The sequence below is a fragment of the Dasypus novemcinctus genome, chromosome 26 (assembly GCF_030445035.2).
Source record: "Dasypus novemcinctus isolate mDasNov1 chromosome 26, mDasNov1.1.hap2, whole genome shotgun sequence".
Lineage (NCBI taxonomy): Eukaryota > Metazoa > Chordata > Mammalia > Cingulata > Dasypodidae > Dasypus > Dasypus novemcinctus.
The window spans coordinates 41,902,114-41,920,459 of NC_080698.1; the positions used below are offsets into that span (position 1 = coordinate 41,902,114).

Sequence of the window (18,346 nt, forward strand, 5' to 3'; positions counted from 1 at the left end):
ATTAATGGTTTAAAAAGTAGGCACAGGGAAGCTGATTTGGCTCAGCTGATAAGAGCCTCTGCCTACCACATGGGAGGTCCAGGGTTCAAACCTGGGGCCTCCTGACCCGTGTGGTGAGCTGGCCCGTGCACAATGCTGATGCTTGCAATGAGTGTCGTGCCATACAGGGGTATCCCCCGCATAGGGGAGCCCCATGTGCAAGGAGTGTGCCCCATAAGAGAGCCACCCTGTGTGAAAAAATGCAGCCTGCCCAGGAGTGGTGCCGCGCACATGGAGAGCTAAGAGCTGACACAGCAAGGTGACACAGCAAAAAGATACACAGATTCTCAGTGCCACTGACAAGAATGCAAGCAGACACAGAAGAACACAGCAAATGGACACAGAGTGCAGACAACAGTGGGGGGGGGGCAGGGAGAGAAATAAAAATTTTTTTAAAAGTAAGCACAAAAACAAAAACCCTCTCTTCTGGCCTTCTTCCCCCCAACCTGGATCCTTACACAACTAAACCTGGGGTTTTATAATTTATAATGGCTATAATGGGTGATTGTATTCTGTAAATCAGTCCTCTTTATCACTTTTCAACACCTTACTCTCTTCCTGGGACCCCTGATCTATTTATTTTCTCCCATTTCTCTTCCCTCCCTACCTTAATAAATTATTGGCCTAATCATCGTGGGTTGCTCTTGAAACTTCTTGCAGCTTAGTTAAGAACCTAGATAGAATCCATTAACAAAGTTGCAAATGCTTTTTGAAAAAAAATAACTCTAACTTAATTCATTTTCCCTCTTATTTCCCCTTCCACATAAACACTGCTTTCTCCACAGGCTCTTCCTTCTGTAAGGAGATGTACGTGCTATAGCTTTTGCCTTCTGGAATGCTTCTTTGAATATTTGACCCTCAGAAATAGATTGAAAGCCTCCTAAAGAACATCATGTTCTGAACTGGCTGTACTCAAAAAAAGTGAGAAAGAATATCACACAGGCTGGCATTATTGCCAAAAGTACATCAGCATCTTGCCAATTTTTTTCTCCCACCTAGACACAAGCTCTGGCCATTCTGATGACAACATAAAAGGGAGAAAAATAAGAGGAATGACATAAAGGAAAATATGATCAAATAGTGCAGGCATCGTAATTCAATTCAATCATACCTACCAGGAAGTAGAGGTGCTCAGAATAATGACACCCCTGGGAGATTAAGGGTATTTGGTTTTTTAAAGGGAATTTAGATCTTCAGGCTTTAGCTTTTAAGATGTAGGGGCATTTTTCTAACTGTGCTATGAATTAATATATAACTTTTTTTTTTTCATCTGGCAAATGGAAAGAGGGTGTTTTGTTTTCAGAGTACAATAATATTATATCGGATAAAAATAGGTTTCAAAATTTTTCAGAGCGAAGCAGATGTGGCTCAAGTGACTGAGCTCCCGCCTTCCACATGGGAGGTCCCCAGTTCAGTTCCCTGTACCTCCTGGAGAGGATAAGCAAGACAGCAAGCTGGTGTGACAGGCGGGTGCAGTGAGCGGACACAAGATGATGCAACAAGGAGATAAAAGAGGAGAGAAAATGAGAGACACAACCAAAGCAGGGAGCTGAGGTGGCTCAAGTGATTAAGGACCTCTCTCCCACATGGGAGGTCCCAGGTTTGGTTCCCAGTGCCTCCTAAAGAGGAGCTGAGCAGACACTGAGAGCACATGGTGAGTGGACACAGAGAGCAGACAGGGAGTGCAAACAACAAGGGGGTGGGAATAAATAAAAACAAATTTTAAAAAAAAATTCAGAATCTTAGGAGACTTACAAAGATACAAAGATTCAAGCAAGGGAAACTTTGGCACCTGTCATCTGAAATGGTTTAAGATATAACAAGCATTCATTAGGCATTCACTACTGGACAGAGATAAAATGTATTCCCTTTCCTTTTTTTAAAATTGTAATATCTTATTTCCATTAAAAAAAAAAAAAACTATTCCTTTACTACTACTTTTATACTTTTATGGCTAGTTAAACTCCTTGCCTTTCTCCCCTGGACCCTGCCACAAAACCTTAAGGGTGGTAAACATTATTTGCACTTCTTTTTCCTAATTAAGAAATTCAGTTGAAATACTCCAATTCCAGTTTAAGCTTATTCATTTCTAAGTAGTACCACTCTGAGGATATAAAAGACAATAAGTAATAATTTATCCCTTACTACCAAGCCAACTTGCTTATTAGAGTCACAGGAAAGCGCCACAGCTCCAAGTTCATATTGCAATACCCATAGGTCTAACAAAGAAAACATGTACCAAGTACAACCAAAAGGCCACACAACATCATGAAGTTGTTAGCCGGCTGGCTTTAGTCCTCATTTCCAATAAATGTCAAAAGCTCTGCTCATTTGGCCAACATTTATTAAGCACTCACTACCTACTAGTTGTTGTTTAGTGCTTCAATACTACAGTAATGCTTTCTGGCTTGTAAAAAAGGTACTGTGAAGCAAAAGTCATACTTTAGTTTTACATGGCTGGTTTCACCTTGGGTTTACTTGACCCGTGGACACAGACACAGAATTCCAGAGTGGGGGCTCCTTAAAGATTGTGGAATGAAGTATCTACAACAGGTCTGCCCCAAGGAAGGTGCACATATTTTCTCAGACTTGCCTTCCTGCCAACGGTTCTATGCCATTCCAGAAGTGAATCAAGAAAGAGAGCCTTGTCGTGGTCCCTAGGGGAGCAGCGACAGTCTCCCAGGTACAGTGGCGGGGACCGGGAGGGAGTGAGGGTTCAACAGTGAGCCCCTGATGCTAATGACTATGCTTGTGAGCTGATAAACCCAAAATAAGAACAAGGCCTAGAACAACTTTGTGCCTGGGAATTTCCTCCTGTCAGCCTTCATGTTACTCAAATGTGGCCAGTCTCGAAGCCAAACTCAGCATGTAAATGCAATGCCTTCCCCCCAGCGTGGGACATGACACCCGGGGATGAGCCTCCCTGGCAACGAGGGACCACTATCAACTACCAACTGATGATGCAACTGGAAAAGGACCTTATACGGAAGGTTCAATGCGGATCAGCAGAATATCCATGTCTACATAAAATACCATGACTTTAAAATGCTGTTTGACCTAAAGTAAGGGGGAAATGGAAAGGAGAAATGAGTTTATATGGCTACGAGTTTCTAAAAAAGAGTCTGGAGGCTGGCAGAAGGTTTGCCCTCATGCACAACTGAGCAGAGTCAGAGAGACAGATAAAGCAGATACAACCCCCAGATATTGGTTCCTTTGAGGGCTAAAGAGACCCACGGGAGTTATGGTCATGGCCGATGGGGTTAACTACCAGGGCAGATGGCCCCTCTTTGGAAATGGTGTTTATGTGTGATGAATCTGGACTCAGATGGGATCTCCCTTCATAAGACTTTCATGCTAATGTGCTGGAGGTGCAGTTAGTGTTGGGGTTTAAGATATATTTAGGGGATTTGAATCTCTGGACTGACAATGTGATAGCCAGATCCTGAGCCTCAACAGACTCCAGCACCTACAATCTGATTTATTGGACTTACCACACTCAGCTAAGATGGAGTTGAAGAAGGACAACCACCACACCATGGAGCCTAGAGTGATTACAACTGAAAATGGGAGGATTGCATCCAGCATCCAGGTGGAATCTGAGCCTCCTCTTGACATAGAGGTGCAATGGACACAACCAATCCAATGTCCACATAGAAGAGGTGGCATTGGAATGGGAAAAGTGGACATAGTGGACGAAGGGTATGGGGAAAGGCAGGAAGAGATGAGAGGTGGAGGCGTCTTTGGGACATGGAGCTGCCCTGGATGGTACTTCAGAGGCAATCACCGGACATTGTAAATCCTCACAGGGCCCACTGGATGGAATGGAGGAGAGTATGGGCTATGATGTGAACCAATGTATATGAGGTGCAGAGGTGCCCAAAGATGTACTTACAAAATCCAATGGATGTGTCATGATGATGGGAATGAGTGTTGTTGGGGGGGGGGGAGAGGGGGGGGTGGGGGGATGGGGTTGAATGGGACCTCACATATATATTTTTAATGTAATATTATTACAAAGTCAATAAAAAATTAAAAAATTAAAAAAAAAAAAAAAAAAAAGAAAGAGAGCCTTGGGAAACAGACTTTGGCCCAGTGGTTAGGGCGTCCGTCTACCATATGGGAGGTCTGCGGTTCAAACCCCGGGCCTCCTTGACCCGTGTGGAGCTGGCCCACGCGCAGTGCTGGTGCATGCAAGGAGTGCCGTGCCACGCAAGGGTGTCCCCCACGTGAGAGCCCCACGCGCAAGGAGTGCGCCCGTGAGGAAAGCCACCCAGTGTGAAAAGAAAGTGCCGCCTGCCCAGGAATGGCGTCGCCCACACTTCCCGTGCTGCTGACGACAACAGATGCGGACAAAGAAACAAGACGCAGCAAATAGACACCAAGAACAGACAACCAGGGGAGGGGGGGGAATTAAATAAATAAATAAATCTTTAAAAAAAAAAAAAAAAGAAAGAGAGCCTAATGCAGGAGGAGCCCCCTGCGATGTTCCCAGTAACAGGGCCACCAAGATGGATGAGCTGGTGACTCCCAAAGGCAATGCTCCTAACCTCAACTCTCCAAGCAGAAATTTTCCCACAACTTTCCTCTCCTTATTTCCCCTACAGGAGACCTCAGTATAATTCAAGCCCCTCATTTTAGAGATAACACAAGCAAAACTCTCAAGGAGTATGAATCCCCACAATTGAGGGGGTAAAAATGGGGACTTTAAAAAGTATGTAGGGAACAGATGTGGCTCAAGCAGTTGAGTGCCTGCCTCCCACATGTGAGGTCCCGGGTTCAGTTCCCGGTGCCTCCTGAAAAACAAAAACAAAAACGACTAGCAAAACAAATGAAAAAAACAATCCAGGAGAGCTGATGTGGCTCAGTGGTTGAGTGGCAGCTTCCCACATTTGAGGTCCCGGATTCAATCTCTGGCCTCCAGTATCTCAAAAAAAAAAAAATTAATAATCCTGAGTCTCACCTTAGACCTATTAAATCGGTCTTCTAGGGAAGGACTCAGGAAAGTGAATTTTTAAGAATCTCCCCTCAAGTAGTTCTAAGACAACAAGCCCTGCTTGGTCCAATTTCTCTGAGGACCATCAGATGGAGTAAGGAGAAAAGGGGTGAGAAGGATAATAAGACTAGATAACATTTAAATTTGCTGGCCTTCAGACAATGATTTTTTAACTTTCAGGGGCATGTGAGGTCAGAAGCATCCCCAACCAAGCCAAATACAGGAAAGGTGAGAATTATTAACTCAGCAAGGGGTTCCAGATCACCAAACCCCGGGGAGAAATAAACTGGCAATTACAGGCAGTTAGGAAGTCACTGTGGATTGTAGGCAGGGGGGAGAGGAAACAATTTACCCCTGAAGACTGATTTTATCGACAGTAATTCATGTTTGCAGTCTGGAGTCATTTGCTAGATTGAACGGATTAGCATACCCCAGGGTTGTGGTTCAGCCACTGAGAGGAGGGAAGGAAGACCTCCGTTTGATTTCATTAGGTGCCCTGAGTTATTCCTGAGCTCTACAGAAGAAATTCCACTATGCTGAGCTACTTTGATTGTTCTCGGATTTGTTTTAGGATATGAACTATTGAAAAGCTATAGATTCACTGTGGGTGGAATTGTAAATTAGTCCAATAGACTTTTGGTCATTATCCCTCACAATTTAAAACAATCATGTTTTAGTACAGCAGTTAGACTCCCAGGGAGAAATTCTGCACACATTGGCAAAGATATATAAGTCGGTACAAATAGGCTTATTGAAACATTTTTTAACAATGGAAATTAGAAATACCCAAATACCAATATGAGAATGCCTAAATAAATTAATCATTAAATGAATTAATACAGGGAAGCGAATGTGGCTCAACAGATAGAGTGTCTGCCTACCATATAGGAGGCCCAAGGGTTCGATACCCAGGGCCTCCTGGCTTGTGTGGTGAGCTGGCCCATGCACAGTGCTGCTGCGCGCAAGGACTGCCTACCCATGCAGGGATGCCCCTGCGTAAGGGTGCCCCCATGCCCAGGAGTGGCCCCTGTGCAAGGATAGCTGCCCTGTATAAAAACTGCCGCCTGCCCAGGAGTGGTGCCACACACATGGAGAGCTGACGCGGCAAGATGACAAAACAAAAAGAGACACAGATTCCCAGTGCCACCTGATGAGAATACAGGCAGACACAGAAGAATACACAGCAAATGGACAGAGAGAGCAGACAACAGGGTGGGAAGGGGGGGTGATAAAATAAATCTTTTTTAAAAAATGAGTTAATACAACTCTTTTAAAAAGAAGTAGGCCTCTTTTTTTTTCTTTAATCCAAATTTATTTTTTAATTTATTTTTTTAATGTTACATTTAAAAAAATATGAGGTCCCCATATGCCCCCCACCCCCCTTACCCCACTCCTCCCATAACCACAACCTCCTCCATCATCAATGGGACATTCATTGCACTTGGTGAATACATCTCTGAGCACCGCTGCACCACATGGTCAACAGTCCACATTACAGTTTACATGCTTCCCCAGTCCACTCAGTGAGCCGTGGGAGGACATACAATATCCAGTAACTGTCCCTGCAGCACCATCCAGGACATCTCCAAGTCCTGAAAATGCCCCCACATCACATCTCTTCTTCCCATTCCCACCCTTAGCAGCTACCATGTCCACTTTCTCCATCTCAGTGTTACATTTACTTCCACTACTAATCACATTAGTTCCAAAATAGAGTATCAGTAAGTCCACTCTAGTCCATACTCTATTCCTCCATTCTGTGGACCCTGGGATAGCTATGTCCACTCCACTCCTCTATTGAGAGTGTACCTCAACTCCACTTGGACAATGGATGCAATTCTCCTGTTTGCAGTTGTAGGCACTCTTGGCTCCCTGGTGTGGTGGTTGACCTTCTTTACCTCCCTGTTAGCTGGCTGGGGTAAGTCTAATAAACCAGAGAGTAGGAGTTGCAAGTCTGTTGAGGCTCAGGGCCTGGCCCATGTGCAGTCCAGAGATTCAGGTCCCCCAAGTATATACTAAACCCCAGTGCCAACCACAGGTCTGGTAAAAGTGACAGAAGAGGCTTGTGAACAAAGAGCACACCTGAGTTCAACTCCATCTCACTCAGGACCACAGACTCCAAAGTAGGGCCAACTGACATGGCACTGAACTCCATCTGCCATGACCATAGAACCTGTGGGTCTCTGTAGCCCTCAGAAGAAGCAATACCTGGGGTTGTATCTACTTTAGCTATCTCTGGGACTCTGCTGAGGTATGTGTAAGGGCAACCGCTCTGATGACCTCCCGGCTCTTTTTTGGAGACTCATAGCCATATAAACTCATTTGTCCTTTCCATTTCCCCCTTTTATTCAGGGTCAAAAAGCATTTTTAACTCCTGGTATTACATGTAGGCTGAGGTATTCTGCTGGTCTGAGTTGACCCTTTTATTCAAGGTCATTCTCCAGCCACATCATCAGCTGGTACTTAGTAGTAATCCCTCAGTGCCAGGAAGGCTTATCCCCAGGAGTCATGTCCCACTTTGGGGGAAATTTACATGCTGGGTTTGGCTTTGAGACTAGCCACATTTGAGCAACATGGAGGTTCTCAGGAGGTACCTCTTAGGCACCCTGCAGCTCTAGGCCTAATTCTTATTTCAGGCACACAGGCCCACAAGCATAGTCATTAGCATCAAGGGCTCATTGTTGGACCATCCTTCCTTATTGGTTTTAGCCATTGCACTCAGAGGATTATTGCTGTTCCATTAGGGAATGCGACAGAGCTCCCCTGGCCAGGAACTCAGCACTCCCCCAGTCATCGTTCCCAAATGTAACCATTATGAAAGTATCCAAACATTTGTATGCACCCCACACATATGCCCTGGAGAACTCCCTCCCAACCATGCACTCCCCACCAATAACACCCCACACCAGTATTCCTCCCTCACCACCATCGAACCCCTCTGTGGTCCAAGACCTCCCTGAAAATGAAGTCCAATATATTGCCAGGTTCCATTAATAGTAGAATGGGATATAGTGATGGGTTTAGAGGTTACATATAGAATACATACTAATTTAGAAAAATTAAAGTAAAAATAAATTGAGGTATCAAAAAATTAAAAAATTAAAAAGCTTTGTTTTTGATGTTTTGATAGGCCTCTTTTTAATCATCTCTATTCCTTGAGATGTACAAACAATATTAAATGAGCAAAGCAAGCTGCAAAGCAGTTTTTATAGTATTGGTGTGTTTTAATAAAAACCATTCATTAGTTTTATATATTTTAGTGATTTCTGTGTGTGCATATATTTATACATTCATCTATATCATATATATAATCTTCAATGTACATGTCATGTATGTTTGTCAATGTTTAGAAAAATATCTGAAAAGATAAACTCTTAATAGCAGTTACTGCTGGCAGAACTTCTAGAGGGGACCAAAAACACAATGAATGAGGGGTTTCTGAATATACATAGCATATTTCTTAGAATTTATAGTTTTACCTTATGCATTTTGTTTTTATAATTTTAAAAAATAATAAAGATTTTCCAAAAAAAAAAAAACTTGGTGGATAGTTGTAAGGGTAATTGTGAATAAAGGTAGAAGTGGAAGGTAATGTTCTGAAAATAATCAAAGTGAAAAAGATCATCATTTCTGATCCTTTCCTTCCCTCTGCAGATCCCGTTTTCCAACTCCTGCTCCCCCTCTCTATGGTACACCATAGAACAATTGTTTTACCTAGTGAATTAAGGCTGAGACCTGCTCCCCATTCCACATTTTAAATTTCGTCTTTTTAAAACTTTTGAAAAGTGCTTGCTGCTTCCTCCTCTTCAATCCTTCCAATCCACTGTACCCCTAAATAGTCTCCTGTCCTGCTAGAGATCATTTGTGTGAACAAAGCAAAAGTCAAAACAATCTGGCCACTAGGGGGAGACATTACACATAAAACCAATTTAAATGACCACAGAAAAACATTCCCACAGCATATAGACGCCCTGGATCCAAAAGGGGTTGTTCAAAGCTAAAAGCCCACAAGTAATAACAACATGATTCAATCCTTTGGCTTGCCTAATATGCCCTGATGCAAAGGGTTGTGTTAATAAATATAAAATTATAAATATGAATGTGATCCCACTTGTTAGTGAACTCCCACTACCAAGTGAATGCAATATTTACAAATGTTCTGGAACAGAAGTAAATGTTGAGCTGGAAGCTGCCCTGCAGCTGTGTCTTATGAAACAAACAATGCCCAGTTTATAGCAGAGCAACAGAGTTGAGAGTAGCGAGTTAGGAAACTTGAGCCTACTCTCACAAAGACCAGAGAATGTTATCTTATCAAGGAAGTCCTCCCATATATGTTTTCAGACTGCTATTTAACAAGCATGATGCAGCAAACTTTTCCTTTCATTCCTCACACACCAATCTCCACTCTCTTTATCAGCCGTATTCTTTTCATATATTTGAGCCTGGTACAAATGAGCTGATACTGCACCTTTCGATTGTCATTATTTCCAGCGGATGAATGTTTCTCATCTATCCAGCCTTCTCCCACCCCACCCACAAAAACACAAAAACAAAAAAAACACCTTTTTTTATGGGAACATAATCATGTTGTAAAATGAAGTGGCACATTCTGGAAAAGAAAATGATGTGATAAAAACACGCTTTTTGAAAATGTACATTCTTAACCTTGGATATCTCGTTACCACATTAAGAAGAATTACTGCAAAGTGACCAAGTATCAACCTTCAAAGTTTAGAATTAACTTAAAGCAGGTCAAAGGTTTACACACAGATCACCCTCTACTGTACATTTTTAACCCATCTGCCTCAATTCTACCTTGGCTAGAAGTACTTGAACTTACTTTTCAAAATCAGAGGAACAAAAAAGGCTCGGTAACTCGTGCCAAATCACAAATCAAGTATATATGAGACAAATGTTTAAACCTAGACAGTGTGGCTCCAGAGTCCGTGTTCTTAGCCACTAATCTATTCACCTTCTCACTCGCTGCCTTGAGTCTCTCTCTTGTCCAGTAGTGTCCCCTCTCCAATCCACCCCTCCCCACCGCAACCTCACAATATAACTGCAGATCTAATGATACAGAGGAGAGAACAGCAAGCTAGAAGTTACAAAAAGGGTGTGCGTCCTGGTTCTACCTCCTTCTGCTGTGTCACCTGCGGCACCTCGCAAACACTCTGAGGCCCCGTTTCCTAACTGCACATTGGGAATTCCAACCCCAAATACCCACTCCTCCTGCAGGTTAAAGTAGATCACATACATAAAGCACCTAGCATAGTGCCTGGCTCCAAGGAGGTGCCCAAAATTGTTGGCTGGAAGGCAAACCAGCCAAGACAAGAGGGAGAGCAATCAGTTTGCAACACAATGAAGACAAGGTCCAGGAGGAAAAGTGAACGGTCCCATCAAATGAATACACTGGCCTTTCTCGCTTGTTTTATGATACAGCCACATGGGGGGGTTGGACGTTGATGGCAGGTAGGGCCCCCACCATGTCCCTTGAGCAGAGCCTGCAACAGTGGGGGGTCTTGTTCCTGGCACTTGTAAAGCCCCTTGAGGGAGTCCTTCTATAGCAAAGGGATTGTTCAGGGCAATCACGCATAGAGTGAGTCTGCAGAGGACGTGGGTGCATGACCGCTGCCTCTTTGAGAAATGTGACAACCCATAGCAGGGCCATCTGTCTGTACTGCACTGCTCTCCAGGGCTCCTCATGACCCTTCCAGGGTGACCTCTTCAACAAAATTATGGGTGGGTATTCTCCAGGCCAGAGAAGGGAATTCATCTCTGCATTTAGCAGGTCTCCCAAAATGAACAGGAAGGAAGTACTTCTTAACGGTTAATTTAACTTTCTTTTGTCCTTAGTGGAGATGGAGAAAGGCTGATCATTATTATTTCCTAAGATGGAATCAGTCACTCTCAGATCTTGATTTGCTCTCAAACTTTTTGGTGTCAGGACTTGTTTCCACTCCTAGAAATTATCAAGGACCCCAAAGAACCCTTATAATGTGGGTTACATCTAGAGATTTAGTATGTTAGATATTAAGACTGGGAAAATTTTGAAACATAAAAATATACAAGCTCTTATTCTATGTACTATCAGTCTGCACAGTCTTGGGAAGATTCCACTGTACGCTCTTGAGATAATATGGCAAGGCACATCTTAATATTACTATGAAAATTGTTTTGACTCACAGATTCCCTGGAAGGTGTTAGGGTTCCTCTAGGGGTCTCCAGACCACACTCTGAGGACTGCCGTACTCGATAAAATCCACTATTCCAGTCCCTGTGGGTCCTGTTTGCCAAAACCTCCTCTATTCTCCTTTGGCCATCATCTTAATTTCTAAATCTGGTAATTTGTGAACTTCAACTCTAGATCCTGGACCTGTTCTCTCAGAGAAGGGCTAAATGAGAATGAAGAGGTTAAATGATGAAGCAGAACTACGTAAACAACTATTCCCTAAAACGGAAACACAAATTAGCACTGAAAATGTTAACACACTGCCCACCCTTTTCTTTCTCCTTCTAATTATTGTTATTCCCACAGATGACATTTTCATTGGTTATTAAACCTGCCAGAGGTTCTTTGGAAGGTGGGTTCAAGAGGGAAAACTTGAGAATTACATAGTATTTTTAGTAATAATTAGATCTAATCTCCCCTTTTAAAGAGAACTTCGTGGGACAGACAGAACATACAGTATCAGAGTATTTCCAAATATAAGTGCAACAGGTTTTGGGATCAATCCTGTCAGCTTTCTCCTCCTCATTTGAGATCGGGGTCACACTTAGGCTTTTTTATATGCGGGTCCTTTGTGCTCTCTTATTCTCAGTTCATCATGCTCTGTTCCTGGCTGTCACTCGAGGCTGAGCATCTGGTAGTACCTTCCAGCTCCTCTGCTCTCCATAATCACACTCCTGATAGGAACAAGGACGAGGAAGCACTTACCCAAGCCTCACCCAGATAGCAAGTGTTGAGCTGAACACCTGCCTTTTGCAATATCTCCTTTCTCTCCACAACCCTAAGAGATAGATAATAATATTATTACCCCTATTTTACCGAAGATGAAAAGGAAGCCTAGTGGCTATTCCTGCCTAGAGGTCACACAGCCAAGTAGGTGTGGGTGGTGCAAGGCTGTGACCCCAGGCAGTCTCATTGCCAGGCTCGCTCCCTCTTTCACCTGGTGCTAAGCTGCCTTGCAAAGACAGCCGCTGCAGAGATGAAAGGGACAGCCTGCCCATGCCATTTAAAAGTAAATAAATTAAATTGTACTTGGCAAGTCCCTGGAGCAGAGAAAAAGTGTAGATTTTGAAAAGAGCAACAAATAAGGCTTTTCCTCCCAGGCTCCAAACTAAATGTAGGTGAACCTTTTATCAGTGTATCACCTGACCAAAGTCTTATCTCTTTTCCTGAGAGTGGGTTCCTGGGTTTCACTTTTCCTCCAAGCGATTGATTCCTAGCTTCTAATATTACCCTGTTGAGGTGCCAAAGTGACATGTTGGAAAATAATTGCTCTGATCAGTCTCCCATTTCCCTTTGCCTCCCTCAGAAAGAAAACAAGAAGTTTGTCCAACAGAGCCCAGGCCGGGGGCTGGAGAGCAATCCTGCCCAATCTTCAACCATTCTGAAATAGAATCCTTCTTGCTTGACAACTGTGACTAATTCCAGATCCAACCAGCCTTCTCAAAATGATGACTCTGGGGGTCAATTACCATTTAGGGGTAGATTAGAATTTGATCCGAAGCTGAAAAATTCCACCCCTTGGTGCTAATCCTCGGAACCTTCCAAGTCTAAATCGGGCAAATTTCAGAAAGGAGCAATTCTCATTATCCAGCCCACCTGAATATTGTCTGTAATGATTTTGCTTAATCAAAAAATTAATTAAACTCCTGATCTAACAGTCTAAACACAAGAGCCAGAGGAAGGATGGCATTCTGGCCAGCTGCCAAATCTCCATCAGCGGCTCATGGGGTTAATAACTTTCACGGTGATTTTAATTTTAGCATTTGAAAGAACAAGGGCCAGATTTCACTAATTGCACAACTGATTAAGGAAAACCGAGAAAAGTAAGTCCTGCTCTGGGGTAGTTTGTATTACAGAGAATTACATTTTAATACCTAAAATGAAACCAACACTTCAAGAAATGGACATTCCTGCTATTCTGATATTAATCTGCAAACTAATAATAAGTGCTCGAGTGAATGAAAACAGGATTGTCAGCGACTCTGCTGAAATTACCTATGGTTCTTTTTTTTTTTAAGATTTATTTTATTTCTCTCTCCTCTCCCCCCTCCCCCCATTGTCTGCTCTGTGTGTTCTCCATTTGCTGTATGTTCTTCTGTTCACCTGCATTCTTGTCAGGCAACACTGGAAATCTGTATCTCTTTTTGCTGTGTCATCTTGCTGGGTCAGCTCTCTGTGTGTATGGCACCACTCTTGGGGAGGCTGCACTTTTTCGCACAGGGCAGCTCTCTTATGGGGTGCACTCCTTGCTCGTGGGGCTCCCCTATGCAGGGGACAACCCTGCATGGCACAGCACTCCTTGCGCACATCAGCGCTGCACATGGGCCAGCTCACCACATGGGTCAGAAGGCCCTGGGTTTGAACCCTGGACCTCCTATGTGGTAGGTGGACGCTTATCAGTTGAGCCACATCTGCTTCCTACCTATGGTTCTTAAATGGTTTTAGCGGGGATGGGGTGGGGATGGAGAAGAGGATTCTCATAAGGCATTTCTAGGTAATATGATGTTCTTGGGCAAGCCACTGCCCTTGCTCACATTTGGCAGCTTTCTGGTGGGTCCAAGATGTACTTGCTTGCTAAGCCATTCTCCAGAGCATGGGGTTCTGTGCCCAAGAGTGAATAATACAGGCTACAAACTGGCACTGCACAGGCAGTAACTTGGCCACAGAGGCAAAGTATTAGGTCTTCACAGTGTTTTGTTGTGTGTTTTAATCTGAACGGTTGCCAACATTAAAAACTCTGAAGACTTCACATGAAAATGCAGATACCTGGCTTCTCTTGAAAAACTGGGCAGATGAGCACCTCTGGGCTCACATTTCTGCCTGGCAACCACCGGCAAGTACAGGACAGTAGGAGCCCCTTTAGAAAAGGCATCACTCACACCCAGGTGGCCTCACCAGCCACACTTTCTTCCCGGCCCCTGCGCACCAGTGAGCGAGGCTCCGCCCCTCCTTTACTCCTTATCTCTAGCCTGCAGGCTAACTCCCTTACGGAAAGTTTAGTCAGAGGTAAGGCCAGGATTCAGAAGAGGCAGAGGGAGGAAGAAACATCATTTTGAGGCAAAACATCCTTTTAAAAAGAAAAAAAAATCTGTAGTAGTCCCTCCTAAGAACGCCCTGAAGTTTCAGAATAGAAAGCACCACATTTACATGTTCTCTTCAAAATTGTCCTTTGACTAACTCAGCTATGGATTTTACCACATGCAAAAGTTTCTAATTGCAGCTTGAAAACAGAAAATGAAAACATTTTTTTTTTAAAAGGTGATTAGCAAGAGTTCTAGAACTCTAAAATTCTTGTGGATGAAAGGCCCATTCCCTTATTTTATATCAACACAGAATTTCCAGAAAAGATAGTCCCTGGAAAATACCTAAACTCTATTTTAGAGCCACCACCCACCAAATCAGCACTTCCTAAACTAAAAATCACCTCCCAATTCTTTTTTCCTGAAAGGTCATAAAGTGGTTTCTAGGAAAAAAAAGGTGGAGGAGGAGTGAACTGCAAAAAAGGGAAAGAAGTCTATATATTAGTGCAGATCTGGATTTCATTTTAAGTTTTAGGTTAAACCACACAAAGTCTGCAGTATCTGTGTAATTCGATCTTTGCCAAGTTCCTCTTTCTCACCACCAGTCAGCTCCCACCCCCTGCTGACTTCTAATCATGTTTACAGGACTTAGAGAAAGAAGATAAGACCAACTGCCTTGCTTCTCATTCATTCTGCCATGAATATCCCTAAAAATAACATAAGATTGTCCAGGATTCAGAACCAAAGCAGATTTCAAAGCAAATCTCAAATTCTTTCCATGTTTCAATGGGGCAAGAAATAAGAGTTAGACCCAGTATCAAAGCTCCTAAGAGTGGAAAAAAAGGGGTGAGGGGGTTAAAGCTGGTTACCGGCACAAGGATCAAATACAGTGAGTATTTCCGTAATGTAGAATTAGCTCTTAGCAAACCGGGGATAGAGGACAACAGACTGGGGAAGCCATGTGACCTTTCCCAGTCATGTCTTGAAACAATCAGGGATGAACTTTCTCGCAATTTAAGAAAAAACCTAAGCAATATAGGAAGACCTTCAGAAAAAAAAAACCTACAAAAGTGCTTTTCAAGTAGTTGTTTGTTTAGTAGCTTCAAGAACTGCTGCACTTTCCACAATGTTCAACTCTTTAAGAAAGCTGACAGCACAGCTGAAGATGCTGCAAAGATATCTTAAGAAAAAAAAACAAAAAAAAAACTGATCATGTCTACAGCCTTGATCAGATTTTTACTTTTGATGAAATTTGTCCCCATTAGGAGTAAATACCTTCAAGAACTTACAACTCTAAGGAGGAAAAAAGAGCCACAAGGTTTAAGGCTGCAAAGGCCAATGGAGACTTAATTGAGCTACTGGTTTTATTAGGATAGTTGTGGAGTTTTTTTTTTTTTTTTTTTTATTGCTTTGGTTACAAAGTTCTGTAAGTCTTGAGTGGTCTGCCCTTACTCCTATTTTTCCCATATGCTCCCTATTTTTTGTGTGCCATTTTGCAGGAGAGGTTTTCAGGAATACACATATGGCTATAAAGCGATTTTGCGATTTTGTTGGTCTGCCTGTATTTCAATATGTAACATTTTAACGTATAGTGGCTACAGTTGTCTATACTTAGGTCTACATTGTAATTGGTAATCTTGAAATGTGGTCCTTAAAGGAAGGGCTTGTTAGGATTTCATTGTATATGCTTTCCAATATTTTGCTGCAGCTAAAAAATATAAAGACTATGCCAAGACACACATAAAAATACTTGTACTATGACATTAAGAAGAGAGGAATTCAAAATATACACACTATAAACATATCTATGTAAAAAAATATATGTAGGTGGGAGGTAACAAGTAAAAACAAAACCTCTACTAGAGTAGTGGTGACTAAAAATAAAATACCTTATTTCCTTTATTAGTTTGTAAATTAAAGAAATGAGGGGTTTTTTTTTAGCCTGTGCTTAATCATCAATGGAAGTTTGTAGAGAGAGACATTTCAGATCCACAAAGTGACAGATGACCAACGCAACTAAACCCTGCCCCCCCTCCAAGTAGTATGATTGTTCTTCAAGATGAATGTTTTAATGTTAGGAGGCTGTGCACAAAAGCAGCAATTAAATGTTGGTTAAACACTTATGAATATTATCTGGTGCACTTTCTGAACAACCAATGTAAAGACTAACCATTTCTTTCAAATGACATGCTAGAATGCTTCAAGGGACCTAAGGACTGGGGAGCCAAGCTGGAGCCCTGATAAGAGGGACCTGAGGTTGAAAACCAACACTCCAAGACAAAGTACCTGTGGGCAGCGAGGCGGCTGTGGGGCTTGACAGGACCCCCCAGCGAGGCAGCTCCTAGGTGCCTTGGTACATCATCTCCTGTGGCAGCCAGAAGCGGGCTTGTAATAGGGTTCCTGGCAGAGTAGCCTTGTTTTCTGGGAATAAAAATTCTAATACATCAAAGTTACCAACTAGTAGTAGACACGAATGTTTTCTAGCAAACAAAACATACACGTTATCATCATTTCTTTAAAAGAAAACACACTAGAGGGAAACAGAAAAAGAACCATTAAGAGCACAGCCTTATTTAGCAGATACCAGTTTATTCAACATAGTACATGATTCAAGGCATCAAATATTCCAGAGCCAAGATGATTTCCTACTTCTCTATTACAAAATACTGGATACCCTGAAGGCAGTTAATTCAAGGTTCTTGTTCCTTTTTTCCTACATTTAGATTTAAACAGGTTTCCCCATTTAGCACACATTTCACATTCACCAAAGGCATAGGGAAGAGGGTGATACAGGGCTTATAACTGCCCCTCTGAACCAAAGGCACTTAATGTTAAAAGATAAAGCACAGTAGAGTCACCCCATACACATTCCGGTATGTTCAGATTGCTGAACATTAGCATGCCATCACTGGCCCCACATGGGACTCATCATAGCAATGTAAAAAAGACACTGGTTTCCCTGGAAAAACAAAGTGCAGTATGAATATAAAGGACTCATCACCACCCTCCTTATCTGAAAATAATACATAAGCGAACTCTTATTTTACATGATCAATACCATCTAAAAGCCACACATGGAAAAAAATAGCTAAAAAATAATCTGTCATAAACTCTCACTATGAAATCACAATAGAATCTGCAATCCCTCATAGACTCTTTGAACTCGAGAAAACCTCAGGTGGTCCATACCCTCATTTGGTAGATGAGGACACTAAGAACCAGGAAGGTCAAGTGTTGGATCTGGAGTCAAGCACAGCCTCCTTCCTGGACCCTACTTCAAGGGTCCCTCCACAATCCTTCCTCTTTAAAACTCTCAAAAATAAAATATGGCGATGATCTCCAAAGATGCACCACATAATAATGCACATGCACTGACACAGGTCAGCGATTTGGTCTTGCAAGACGTTTCCTTTGGCCATTGGGCTGGTGTGTAACCCACCTCTGGGTGGGGATTCCTTTGCATGAGAGAGACAGGTCATTCAAAGTTGTGAGGGAAGCAAGTGCAGGTGAGACACTGCTTCTTCGTCGATTTAGGAAGACTCCTTTTGGCCATTAGCCTGTGGTGGGCAGGTGGTTTGCTGCACAGCGGAATCCCAGATTCGATGCGGAGCTGTCAGGAGTGTTCTGGCTTCGGGCAGCACAGCGATACCTATAGCAGTAGGACTGCGCAGAAAGGAAAAGAGAGGTTAAGTTCTACCAGACTCTCGGCTGGAGGCTCTGAACTGTCAGAGGCACGTTCTACAAAAGACCACTTGGGTGGAAGTGAAACCTGCCTGTAATGCTCCCCCCAGTGACACCCCTACATATTCACTTACCATGTATTTTTTGAAAAGAGGCAACACATTCAGAGTTAAGTATATTTTATCCAATGTTTTTTTACCTTATAAATAAAACAAAAATCTATGTACAAAGATGCTGCTTTCAGAACTATTCGAAACAAAACAAAGGGTAATAACCAAGGTTATCTAAGTTACGGCACATCCAGGTGACAGAATCCTAAGCACCCAGTACAAATCATGTTTTCTTTTTTTTTTTTTAAGATTTAAAAAAAATTTTTATTTATTT

General features: G+C 42.6%; 1 protein-coding gene across 1 annotated transcript in view; it reads right to left on the reverse strand.

The window, feature by feature from the left end:
* Positions 1-16,850: 16,850 nt before the first annotated feature.
* Positions 16,851-18,346, reverse strand: part of SUMF1 (sulfatase modifying factor 1) — a 133,078-nt gene continuing 131,582 nt past the window's right edge. The window contains exon 9 of the mRNA XM_004483103.3: positions 16,851-17,944. Coding sequence (XP_004483160.2) covers positions 17,834-17,944 — 111 coding nt within the window. The 3' untranslated portion in view covers positions 16,851-17,833. The remainder of the gene's footprint in view (positions 17,945-18,346) is intronic.